Genomic DNA, 13,533 nt, shown 5'->3' on the forward strand with positions numbered 1-13,533 from the left:
ATTGTTTATCTGCAATTGATGTGTGTGTGTGTGTGTCTGTTACCTGCCTTTACCTTGTTTAAATATTTACAATTTGACTTGCTCACGTGAGCCTTGAGCATTCGGTTACAGCCTGTGGATGCCTGCCCTGCACAGAGCAGAGCGGCCAAAACAACAATGGGCCAGGGTCTGGCAGCCTTGCGGGGCTTCTGCCGTGCCAACGCGTTTGCTTTTCTGGTCGTGGGCTACATCCTCTTCAATATCCTGGGAGGCCTGGTATTCACAACCATAGAGATGCCAGTAGAGAGGACCCTCAGAGTTCAGGTCATGGAGCTCCGCGAGGCCTTCTTGCGTGAGTGTCCCTGCGTAGAGGAGAGCAGGCTGGACGAGCTCCTCAGGAAAGCCCTGGACACTGACGAGAGGGACGTGGCCGTACTGAAAGCCAACAGCGATGAACGCCACTACGATTTCACCTCGTCCCTGTACTTTGTCATCGTCACTCTGACCACCACAGGTGAGATGTGTGATGAGGAAAATGTATCACTTGGGGTGAAAATACAGCACAATAATAGTACTGTTCCATAGTGCTGCATTGCTTTAATATTGCTTAGATACTCTTTTTCTATCAAACATCTTGGTGCGTAGAAACTTTTGATCGCAAGGATTGCTAGCTTGTTTTCTGTGTTTATTTCTGCTCACTGACATAATTTGCAAACACAGAAACCTGAGAAATACTACTTTTTGCTGACAACTTCTATGCTAATTTCAGTTCAAGGCAAATGAGCTTTGTTCGTGCTTTGGGATGTGATACAATTTTAACATCCTTTCAACTCCCAATGAAAACAGATTTGCACAATAGGCCCTTTTCAAAGCAGACAATTTGATGGGTAAATGCAGCTGATGGTGGTAATAAACTTTATTTGTATAGCACCTTTCATGACATGAAATGCAGCTCAAATACAATTACAGAAAAAGTAACAAAGCAAAAAAAGAAAAGCAAAAGCATAAAACAACATTAAAATAATAGCAAAAAGGCAGTGAATCAGGCAAAACAGTGAGGACATGAATAACATAAAAATCAACTAAAAGCAAGAGTGAAGAAATGGGTCCTGAGCTTAAAGCTATCCACAAAGGCTGCCTGTCTTAGGTGTAATGGGAGTTTATTCCACGCTGTCGGCCCGCAGAATGCTGCTTCACCGTGTTTTTTGTCATTGTAGGCACCTCGAGCAGGTCAGCACTAGAAGACCTGAGGGGGCGGTTTGGAACATATCTAGGCAGGCAGTCATAGACGTAGGAAGGTGCCAGACCATTTAGAGTTTTATAATCTAGTAAAATAATTTTAAAATCAATGTAGTGAAGCTGGAACTGGAGTAATATGTTCTCTCATCTTAGTTTTTGTTAAAACTCAGGCTGCCGCATTTTGAACAAGTTGTAACATTCACTGGGTGAATTTCATTTAGATATTACTGTGTGCCTACCTTGACAGCTCCTATGCCGTTAACTTCATGCTGACACACAAACACTTAAATGAAACACGCCTCTATTAAACTTCTAAATGATCTCCTCCGCGTCATCAGCGCCCATACCCTAGGTGGGGTTGGCGAAAGGGCCTACTCAGGGTAGTTAATACCTTCAATATGAATAACGTGTTCCTTCCACGCGCTACGTCCAACCAGGGAAACTCCCCCCTGTCAGGTGACAAGAAGGTCAGTTGGCTCTCATGCATTGATTGAAGGAGGCATGAGCTCGGCCCTGGCCTCCCTAGACTGGTGAGGGGAGTGTAGCGCCCATGATCACTTAGAAAATTGGCACCGGGTGAAAAATAAGGGTTACAAATTCGCGGGATAAAAATCCTAAAGGATATGTACTGTAGCCTGTGTATATCCACAGCATATTTCCTCCACACGCTGTATGTTTTCTCGTATCTTCACCAGGTTACGACTTCTTCACCCCCATATCTGAGGGGGCCAAGCTGTTCTGTATTTTCTACTGCACGCTGGGCATCCCCCTCACATTGTTCCTCCTCTCCCTGCTGTGTGACCTCCTCCTGCCCATTGTCACCCACGCCCCTGTCCACCACCTCCACACCCACTGGGGCGTGCCCTATGCCCGCGCGGCCCTGCTACACGCCGGCCTCCTCTGGGCGGTGGATGTCACCCTGCTCCTCATGCTCCCGGCCCTCGTGTTCTACTTCACGGAGCCAGAGTGGAGCTTCCTGGACGCTCTCTTCTTCTGCTTCGTCACGCTGAGCACTATCGGCCAGGGAGGCTACTCCCTGGGGAGGACGTGGGACCAAGGCGCCAGGGAGACACTCAAACTCCTCACCACCTGTAAGACACGAATAATATACGCCCACCTAAGCACACACTCATAGATGAATGCATTTTAAAATATTGCTCAAATTATTTTGCTACGATTATGATTGTTATTATCGATGGAAATTGAAATCCTGCTATTAGAAAATGTTGGGTTTTTCCTCTCTCCACAGGCTACCTGATGATAGGTCTGGTAGTGGTCATGCTGTTCAGGGAGACGGCCATGGAGCTCCCTGTGGTCCAGGCTGTTTTCCGTCTGTTCGCTGGCCCCCACGAGTTTGAGCTGAAAGGCACTCGAATAGACGAAATGGTGGGAGGATGGATCCCTGAGGAGGAACCACGATACTCTCTCCCCATCTCCACAATCTTCTCCTTTCCCCGGGACCCCGAACTCCCCTCTCCTGACGAGCCGACTCCCCCAGTGCTCCAAACGATCCTGACCTCCGGGTCCACTCCCACCACCATCATCACCACAACCCCAGACAGTACCTCAGACCCCGAAACACAAACCCCTGTTCCTTCACTCCCAGCCTTAACTTCCAACTCTTGAATAGTAAATACTTGTTGGACTGAGACAGACTGGGTTTCATTATCCTATCCTTACATGGGCTACTGTAATATTATATTACCTCTCATATGATAGAAAGGTTATGTTTATGATCTGTAATGGCTACAAATGACCACTAGGGGTCACAGCAAACTACTGTTCAGGACACTGTCCTGTTCATTCGCAGCAATTATATGATCACTGTGGGCAAAAGGTGTGTACTTGAATTTTCAGTATAACATTTGTGAACATCAGATAAGAGCTGTAATTGTACAATGCATTACTATGTCTGCCATGGCAAAGTTTGTGAAGATAAAGAACTGTGATTTTTGAGTCTTATCATAGCCTGTGGTACGTTGCAAACCAGGCCCTTCTGCCTGCTCACAAGGCAAGGAGTGGTTTTATCCTTTAATTTGTTGAAGGTTACTTGACACATTCTCCCGTTTCTTAAGAATAGGCTAAATCTTAATACTTGTGTAGTGGTGCTTCAACAATCAAATAAAAGCCAACATAGCATAAAATACATATAAAAAAAAAGGAATTAAAAAAATTCCAAAAAGGTAGCACATCCAAAAAAATTCAATTAAATGGAGGACAAATTACTCACATTTCCACTTTTTTTATTGGCACACCAATAAATTGAACGCTTACGCGTTTCGGCTATGAGCCTTCCTCAGAGCATTCATATCACATCAATTCAACTCACTTTATACAAAGGGTCAGAGTTCACCAACAGCTGAAATCTCAAGTCAATCACCAAGGTCCAATCACTAGTATGCAAGAACACAGACAATTACAGGTAATTTGAGGCATATATCATAAAGTAACAAATTAACACATCCAATACACAGTGAAGGGGTATCAAAGATAGTCTTAACCCAAAAAGCATTTTAAGCTATAATCGTCATTAAGTCCATTGGGTGTCATAGTGTTGAGTGTGTATATCCACTGCATTTCTCTCTGGGCCAGTCTCTTTAGAATATCACCTCCTCTGATAGGCATCACAATTCTCTCAATCCCACAGAATTTTAATGAAGAGGGTGAACCATGATTTGCTTCAGCATAATGTTTTGCAATTGCATAATCCATATTTCCTGTACGGATTGCAGTTTTGTGCTCTGATATTCTTTGTTTGAGGGGTCGTTTAGTTTGTCCTACGTATGCTAGACCCCAGGGACATAACAGCATGTAAATCACATGTGTCGATTTGCAGTTGATAAATTCATGAATAGGAATCTTCCTTCCAGTGTGGGGATGATTGAATGATTTCTTGTCTGTTGTGTTGTTGCAACAGGCACAGTTACCACATCTATACATTCCAGTTGTTGTCAGCCATGTGGTCTTCTTTTGAACCATATTTTTGTACATGACTGTACCTTTGATTGTGGGTGCTCTCCTAAATGCAACAAGGGGTGGGGATTTGCAGAGGTCTTTCACAGATGGCTCTGTTTGGAGCACATGCCAGTGTCTGTTGAGTATCTGTTTGATTTGTGAAGCACAGTGGTTATATTCAGTACAAAAACACGCCCGACTTGGATTTTTTGTTTTTGGTGCATTAGATAAGAGATCAGAGCGGGAGGTGTTATTGGCATATTGTATGGCTTTCTGAATAGAATTGGAAGAATAGCCCCTGTCCTTAAACCGAGTACTCATAATGGTTTGTTTGGAGTGAAAGTCATCAAGATCTGAACAGTTACGTTTAAGCCTCAAAAATTGACCTACTGGGATGTTGTCCTTTAGGTGTCCAGGATGGTTACTGGTAGCATGCAAAATCGTATTGCGTTCCATGTCTTTTCTGAAAATAGATGTGTGAATCATTCCAGTTTCATCCTTGGATATAGTTAAATCCAAATAATTAATCTTGTCAATGCTCTGCTCACAAGTGAATTTCAGGAAACTTGAGTTGTTGAGATATATCACAAAGTCCATTAGTTCAGTCTGTGTTCCCTCCCAAAATAACAGGATATCATCAATGTACCGTTTATATAATCTTATCTTTGAATGATAGGGGTTATTATTGGAGTCATGTACAACTTTTTCTTCCCATTGTCCCACAACCAATCCAGCCACAGAAGGCGCTGTTGCTGTCCCCATTGCAGTCCCAGATTGTTGGAGGTACCAGTTGGATCCATATTGCATGTAATTGCGACTCAGAACAAGGTGCAACAGTTCTAATAGAAACTTATTTGGGGGGTTTTGTGTTATTTCTCTCTTAGACAAGTAATAGGCAGCCGCATTCAAGGCATCTTCATGAGGAATGCAACCATATAAATTTTCAACATCAAGAGAGACCAATATTGTGTTCTGATTCAAAGTGCAATTACTCAGACAGTTAAGCACATCTTTTGTGTCTCCAAGGTAGGCGGGCAGATCCTTCACAAAGTCTTTCAAAAAGAAATCAACATATTTTGATAATGGTTCAGTGAGGGAGCCTCTTCCTGAGACAATTGGTCTGAGAGGGGGTTCTGTGGGATGTTTGTGGATTTTTGGAAGGCTGTAGATGATGGGAGTGACAGGATTCTGATTAGTCAGGTAGGCATGCTCTTAAAATACGTGACAGTCAACATACTAAGCTAAATGACAACACATAACTTTAAACATGGGTTTCAGGAAGGCATTTAAAATATAAGAGGGGTTTCAGGAAGGGATTTAAATTATGTAAAACATTCAGAGATCATATAGATTAACACTCCATCATTGAGTCGGATTAGGACTGAATCCCATTGAGTTCTGCTCGTTCATCCAACAGCCAAGGCCTCCAAAAACCCTCAAGTTGTCAGACGTTTTGTGTCATATAAATAGCCGTAAGCCTTAATAAGACTGCAACAGCGCGTGGACAGAGGCCTATTCTCTGTAATTCTGTGATCTCCAGCTATGGCTGTGTTTGTAAAGCGGGAGAGACAGAGCAGGCCTCTCATGACTCAGAGATTGTGCCCAGTACTGGCAGCCCTGGTCGCTCCCTGAAGACACACTCACGCATACTCTGAGCCTTGTCTGTGTTTTAGATCAGTCATATTCTTAGGTCACTCTGGTGTAGTTTTGGTTGGATCCATACTTTGGTCACACATAATTTATGAATGTCATTTATTCATAATGAGAGTGTGTGACTAGTACTACATGCTTCTGGGTTATTGTATTTGGTTGAACTTGAGTTTTAAAATGGTCTTTCTTCTATGTTTATTCTCATCAATAATTTAAGATTAAGTTTTAATAATACATTTGCTGAGTTCTCCTTCTGGACGAATACCTTAGCTGCATCCCAGGTTTATAAACTAATGTAAAATTACAATGGATGGCCCACCTGTCCTTTTAAAAACATATATGCGCCCCAGAAAATGACAAATCTTTCTGATGTGTCCATTGACAATATAGTTTTGTCCTAAGCTGAGTCACTGTTTTGTGGGCTGCTTGTGCAGTGTGAGTGTGACCCTGTCAGGCTGTCAGGTGGTGGCAGATGACCACTAAAGCCTTGTGATCTCTTGTCGGCATGGGCCTGTTTGGCATGTCGATCTGCCACCCACAGAGCCAGCTGCACAATATGTCACACTGACAGAATAGGGGTTTCCCAGGTCACATGATTATTGCCGCCACGTGTTGTGGGATATGAATTGCTATGTTATCGGGATGTGTAGCATAGCTACAGATGAGCAGTATGTTTGTATTTAGCTTAAATTGGGCTTTCAAATGATAAGGGTTTCTTACATTTGCTTTTACTCTACCAGAAATGTTTCATTTTACTCTATAAGAAATATTTTGCTCTTAAATCCTACTATAAATGCAGGTACAGCAGGTATTGCATAACCCTGTGGGGAAAGAATTGTTCCCAACATTTCCCAGTAGTCATACTTAAAGGGTGGAGGGTTATCATGTAGAGCAAAATGGCAACTGTGTGAATATGATCAATTTCAGTATTCAAATATTTAAGTAGGCCTAATGGGTCTTATTTTATCGTTTACCATTTCTTTATTTTATTTATATATTTCTTTTAGAAATGTATACAGTAATTCAATGTAGGCATGGAAGCAACCTGAAGCATGCCTGGAGTGTCTTAATACCATTCCAAAGGCCATAGGTAGACACAAGGATAATTTTAGATGCTGCACCATGGGCTTAGTATGCAGAACATGATCATCCACATGTGTTGTGTATCATATGCACTCCATTCTCATGTGATTGTAGACCTTGTGCACTCGTGATGGCAGCAAGGTTTGTTAATTTGTATTAATTTGTACAATCAATTTTGTTTCCACACAGCAGTCATGAGAAACCCATGCATTCAGATACAGCGTGTAAAAGAAAACATAATAATAGTCGTTGGTTCAGACGGGCTAATACCCGACTCCATACAATTCAGGTTCACATACAGTAACATTGTTCAGTTATTCCGAAAAACATGTATAACTTTATATTGCAATGTACAAACATTTAGTCAAACAAAAGATACACACAGAAATGCATAGCTCAATTATGAGAATTTAGGCCTGCTACTGTAAATAAGTCATAAATTACCTCCAGGTGGAATAAAACTTGTTCATTTTCCCTTGTAATATAAATGTTAAAACAAATTATAATAGAAAAAGTATGCAGTATCATGAAGCCAATGCATAGTCTATACGAAGGTGGACACATTTCCACTGTAATGATCTACACTGCCTTTCAAGTAAGGTTTGCGAAAGCCATTGCATTGTGTTTAGATCCTGGCATAGTGTTATTTACTCAGTGGCCTTGTTACTTCTCTACAGTGTGCCTCTTTGCGCTCACTCACTGACTGTCAGCCTGCATTTGCTCCTGAGGGACAGGTGACAGGTGTTGGCTATATTTATCAAGGTCATGGCTGGGGACTTTGGAAACTGTGGTCAGAACACTGCAATGCCTTTGATTTATCCACTTATAAATCTCCCGTAAACATTGTTGGTAACCGGTTCATCTCAACGTTGAATATTCTCTGTGATTAAGAAGCGGTAAACAAATCATACCTTGTAATCATGTACATATGATTTATAATGTGACAAGCATTTGAGCTACTGTAACACTTGGTAATAATTTAATGCTGATTCATTCTCCCCTGTAACCTTTCAAATGTACTTGATAATAAAAAATAAATGAATGCTGTGATTAAAAAGTTTAAAATCAAATTTTTAACTGAAGATTTTAAAGTTATAAAGCAGCATTAAAGGTATTTAATGCATGTGTGGAAATCCACTGGAAGCCTGGTTGGCTAACGGTGATGACTCTGCATTTACTGTAGACCGATTGCCTCTGTACTGGAATACGACACGAGAGCAGCCACATGCCAAAAACAGTGGCATTGTCCCTTTAAGCATTGATTGGCTTTCCTTTGTCTTCACCATTATGAGTCTGGGTAGTACAGATCCTTTGGGCACCCTTATGACTAAAACCTATTCATTCTCTCCCTACCTCAGCACAAACAAACCTTTTAGATGTCTGCCTTGTTATGTAAGGCTGCTTTTCTTGGCTGGCATTTTGTCTCAGTCTTCTATAGTAGGCTAGTTAGCTGAAGGGACACAATTGTCCCGTGTGCCATTTCCTCCTGTCTATCCTGTGAGTCAGGTGGTACATCATCGTACATCATAACAGGATGCTCACCAACTGGTGGGCTGCCTGCAGACAGGAAGTAGATTATTTAGGAAATTGTCAACCTCAGAGTCACCTCCCTCTGAGTAGTAAATCATTTAGTTACTCTCGTGTCAGGAGAAACAATGTGTTTGTTGAGTACATCACATGGAATGAATGCCATGGCTAGAGTATGTTCTTTGTACCATGGACAGGTCACTCTGCTTGAATCTTCCTTCTTCCATCTTACTGTAATTGACCTTTTCTGATAAGGACAAAGGGCCTTATTTTTTTGCCCTCTCATGCTGGACAAAAATATAGTTTGACGCAAATGAAACCCAAATGGGCTGAAATATATTGTTTCAATACATATTTTAGGATACGTTTTAAATTAGTTGTAATAGGTTAGTCAAAGAGGAGAGGATGGAGCAGCAGCTACATCAAATGGCAAGAACATCCATTACTTTTCTAGTGCATATCGCTGACTTCATTGGGATAAGAGTGTCGATCCCCCCAATTATGTCGTAAGAACAAAGCTGTCTGTGTGTTACAGTATGTGCGTGTCCATCGCTAATCTCGCAAACCTCTGGATCAGCGCCAAATTTCTTGTGTACAGTAGACCAAGGAAATCAATACTGGAATCATTTTCAATTTTTTTAAATTCTTACATTTCAGATACACCGTCCCTCCATATTTGGGCAAAACTGATGTCATCAATACGATATCATCAACATGATGTCAGAGATCCACCACCGTTGTTAGGCCCCATCTTGTTATGCCGTGGCTCTGTTAGATGCTAGCCGTGAGTGTGTGTGTGTGTGTGTGTGTGTGTGTGTGTGTGTGTGTGTGTGTGTGTGTGTGTGTGTGTGTGTGTGTGTGTGTGTGTGTCTGTGTGTCTGTGTGTGTGTGTGTCTGTGTGTGTGTGTGTGTGTGTGTGTGTGTGTGTGTGTGTGTGTGTGTGTGTGTGTGTGTGTGTGTGTGTGTGTGTGCGCGCGTGCGTATGTCCAGATCTAATCTTTCAAACCGCTGGACCGCTGTGATACATGCTGGACCAGCATGTCAAATAATGTTTTATACTTTTTGAAATATTTAACTTTACATTTTTAATGGGGTTCTGAAATCTTGCCCAATTTTGGAGTCATAAACGGCATAAATACGTCATAGACGACATGATAGATGACTGACATCACAGGCTGGCCACATGAAGTCAGATCCACATTGTTGCCTTGCCATCCCATGGATCCCAAGATCCACATGATTCTATTTTTTACATCAAAATCTTAGTTGGTGTTTGTCAGGCATGGTTTTCAATCTACTTACTGATGACCTGCTTCTATGATGATAAACTCTAATTCAAACTCAGTATCATTCTAGTTTCCCCTTGTTTATAGAAATTCATGTAAAATGTCTTATTTAATAAGGTTGTTCTTCCACAAGCGTAAAAAAAAAGAAAAGGCCACATATAGACATTGAGAAGGGCTACAGTATTACTGTTCTATAAAGTGATCTTGATACAACAGACATCCATTTCCAATTTAAGTTATGCCAGTGGTTACAGTGGGACCAGGAAATACAATTCCCAGAATAGTTTCTCAGATAAACATAACCTCACCATAATGGAGCTTTGGCAAAAGACCAGCTAAAAAAAGGCTGCCATTCTCCTGTGTACTGACATCGCTCCATTCTTTCTTATGTCTTCCTTTATTTTTACCCACCCAAATCCAGCTGTTTCCCAGCGTATATGGCTGAGCAAATAATATCAGAAAACTGGAGGACCCTAAGTAATGGGCTGGGAGCTGGACACATCACTCAGCAACGTTTGGGGAACTCGACTGGAGTACATACAGTATAGTACAATACACTCCCTGACAGATTTATGAATTAGGAGTGGACTGTTTATCGACCAACTTATTAAGTTATGGCCAAGCAAGTCCTAAAGAACATACAAACCTTACAGCAAATCATAAACCAATATAAATCATTCATTTGTGCTTTGCCTTTTTGTTTTAACAAGATCCACATGCCGAGTAAATGTTCACCTATGGAAACGGGCCTCTTTCCTTCCTGGGTTTTAAATCTTGTAACGACCTGGTGCCTACTCATTTATCTAATGTATTTGTTCCATATGAGCCAATGTGAGGTCTTATAGGTCATCTCAAGTTGGTATTTTCCCCGATAAGGAGGCAGTGTTTAGATTCTATACGCCCTGTCTATCTGGAACAACCTCCCAGCTGATCTCACAAAACACTGATGCATGTTCAGATTTAACAATGAGAAAATAAAAACACACTTTTTCAGAGGTTTGCATCTTTTAGCTGCACTTACATTTACAATGTTCTGTCACTTTGTGTCCATATGGTGAACTTGGCCACATTTGTTATACCACAGAACACATTTGTTCGTGAAACACTGGATTTCTTTGTGGTATGAAATCTGCTCTGTATAAAATTAGATTGACTGATTGATTTCCTGGGATGAATGTTGTGAATGAGGACATTATGCCTGGAGACTTGCCCATTGCTCTACTTTGACCTGAGGCAACACAGTAGTGGTGTAAAGTAACTAAGTACATTTACTCAAGTATTGTACTTAAGTGCACTTTTGAGGAATTTTTACTTCCAATTTTCAATACTTTTACTTCTACTCCACAACAACATCTCAGAGGCAAATATTGTACTTTTGATTATTATTACAAAACATGCATTAACCACTTCAGCCCAATGCATAGGCTATTTGAAAATAGACGATCTACAAGCTCACAACGCATCGCAAAGCGACACGTTGTAAGCTTGGAGATCTGCTATTTTCATACATTTGGAAACCTGTGAAATGGGAAACTCTGCATAATACTTAATACTTGAAATAATACTTTCAGTACTTAAGTGTATTTTAATGCGAATACTTTTGTACTTTTACTCACGTAAATTTTGAATCCTGGACTTTTACACATAACAGAGTATTTCTACTTTGTGGTATTGGTACTTTTACTTACAGTAAGTACAAAATGTGAGTACTTCTTCCACCACAGCACAGTACCCACAACAGTACAACATAATTAGAAACCAAAGTGCATTGGCCCAGTTTTGCTCTGCTACTTGAACAAAATGAATGCAGTATAGGCCTAAGTGGTGGCCTAATAATATCAAATTCAGTCACATTATTAGCCTCACATGTAGTGGTGAATAACAGTTTATTTCCGTTGTTAGAGCTCAGTGGTTGTATTCCCAGCTGCTGCATGTTGGCCACTGATTATAAATAGACAGGGGGGGCTAAACTGGAAAAAATCCCTGTGACTGAGGGACACACATTTAGCTGGCTTGAAATGAAGGGGTTTGTGCAAGTTGTTCAAAGATAAACATTACTCGGGTAAAACTCTCTCAGTAACTCGCCGGTAATTTTTATTTTGTATTCACCTGTTGAAGGTGTCTCATAATAATTTAATGGCAATGTTCATAATAACTGTTTGGCCTCCATTTAAAGAGTATTTGTATGGGCGTTGCTAATTGCTAGGCCCACATCCTCTCCATAGCAGAGTGGTGGAAAAAGTACTCACATTTATTGCTTATGTAAAAGTATTTTTTTATATTCAATACTGCAATGTAGAAAGTATTTTTTTATATTCAATACTGCAATGTAGAAATAGTAAAAGTCCTGAATTCAAAAATGTACTTAAAGTACAAAAGTATTGGCATCAAAATGTACTTAAAGTACCAAAAGTAGAAAGTATTCATGCAGAATGTCCCATTTCACAGGTTTTCAAATGTATAAAAATCTTTTGAAAATAGCAGATCTACAAGCTCACAATGCCTCATATCGCGAGGCATTGTGAGCTTGTAGATCGGCTAAGCTCACAATTGATTGATTGATGTACTTTATTTAGTAAGACATGAGAACAACAGTAGGCTACACAAAGGTCTACTACTAAACTGGAATACTCATAAAGCGCTAAGCTTGTTTAAAATGAGATCCCCATGCACACAAAATGACAATCGCTCACAAAAGCTTGTAGATTGGCTAGTTTCAAAAGGCCAAAATGTATATTAATGTATGTTTTGTTATAATAATCAAAGTCTACAAAATAACTAGTAGTGGAGTAAAAGTTTAATATTTGCCTCTGAGATGTAGTGGAGTAGAAGAAAAAGTACTGAAAATTTGAAATAGTCCAGAAAAGTAAAAAGAAATACCTCAAAATGTTACTGTAATTGAGTAAATGTACTTAGTTACTTTTCACCACTGCATAGCAGTAGCCAACAGCCATCTGCAGCAGTCAAATGCAGGCATGGTGAAAAACACAAACGACAACTACTACAGCAGATTGCTGTACAAGCTATCTTGTCTACTAATTATATTAGCTACTTCCAGAGCCAGTTCAGTGAAGCATCACACAACACTAATAATATTAATGATAATGATAATGATAACGATAACGATAACGATAATGATAATGATAATGATAATGATAATGATAATGATAATGATAATGATATAAATAGTAATAATAATAATAATAATAAAAATTTATCATTATTATTTTCAGTATTGTTGTTGTTGTTTTTAGGCGCTCATGAATATATATTTATTTACAGACTTTCAGTAGTCTAGATCCCATAGCCCTGAGGGACAGACCCTCAACATCGTCGTCCCTCCGGGCAATGGGAATAATAGGACCTCAGCAGCGTGCGTTTATTTGTGATCTTTCTGTCGCCTGCTCTGCAGTGTTGCCATGTCCGCTTATTATAAGCGACTATGGGTTTATTTTTCTGTAAAGTTGCTTGTAAATATTGGTTAGTTGCGGGTTGCGGTTTTTTGGGGCATGCTTTGGTAGTAAGTGTAGTTCCTTGTCTTGGGCTTGTTTCCTAATGTTTTTAAACCAGTGGTTCTCAAACATTTTCATGTCAAGGAGCCCCTAAATTAATATGTATTTGTCCACAGTTTGAGCGGTTTTGAAGGATTTACACTCCTTTAGGACTGTTGGTAGAGATTTAAAAAAAAATGTTTTAGTGATGTGTGTACCTATTTAAAATGTTTCAAAAATATTACAAATTTGTCACGTTTTTTCAAGATTTATTTGAAAATAGCTGCGTGTGTGCTCTGGCCCATATAGTCGCTTCTTTTGAA

The 13,533-nt window shown here is 40.2% G+C and overlaps 1 protein-coding gene across 1 annotated transcript; it reads left to right on the top strand.

Moving 5' to 3' along the window:
• The first annotated feature begins 59 nt into the window (after window positions 1–59).
• Window positions 60–3,044, top strand: kcnk7 (potassium channel, subfamily K, member 7). Its single transcript, XM_080451643.1, has 3 exons — window positions 60–493; window positions 1,914–2,309; window positions 2,468–3,044. Exons 1-3 carry the CDS (start codon window positions 157–159, stop codon window positions 2,842–2,844), a joined length of 1,110 nt encoding a protein of 369 aa, XP_080307769.1. The 5' UTR covers window positions 60–156; the 3' UTR covers window positions 2,845–3,044.
• The last annotated feature ends 10,489 nt before the right edge of the window (window positions 3,045–13,533 follow it).

The sequence above is a fragment of the Gymnoscopelus braueri genome, assembly GCF_963280865.1.
Source record: "Gymnoscopelus braueri genome assembly, chromosome: 15".
Lineage (NCBI taxonomy): Eukaryota > Metazoa > Chordata > Actinopteri > Myctophiformes > Myctophidae > Gymnoscopelus > Gymnoscopelus braueri.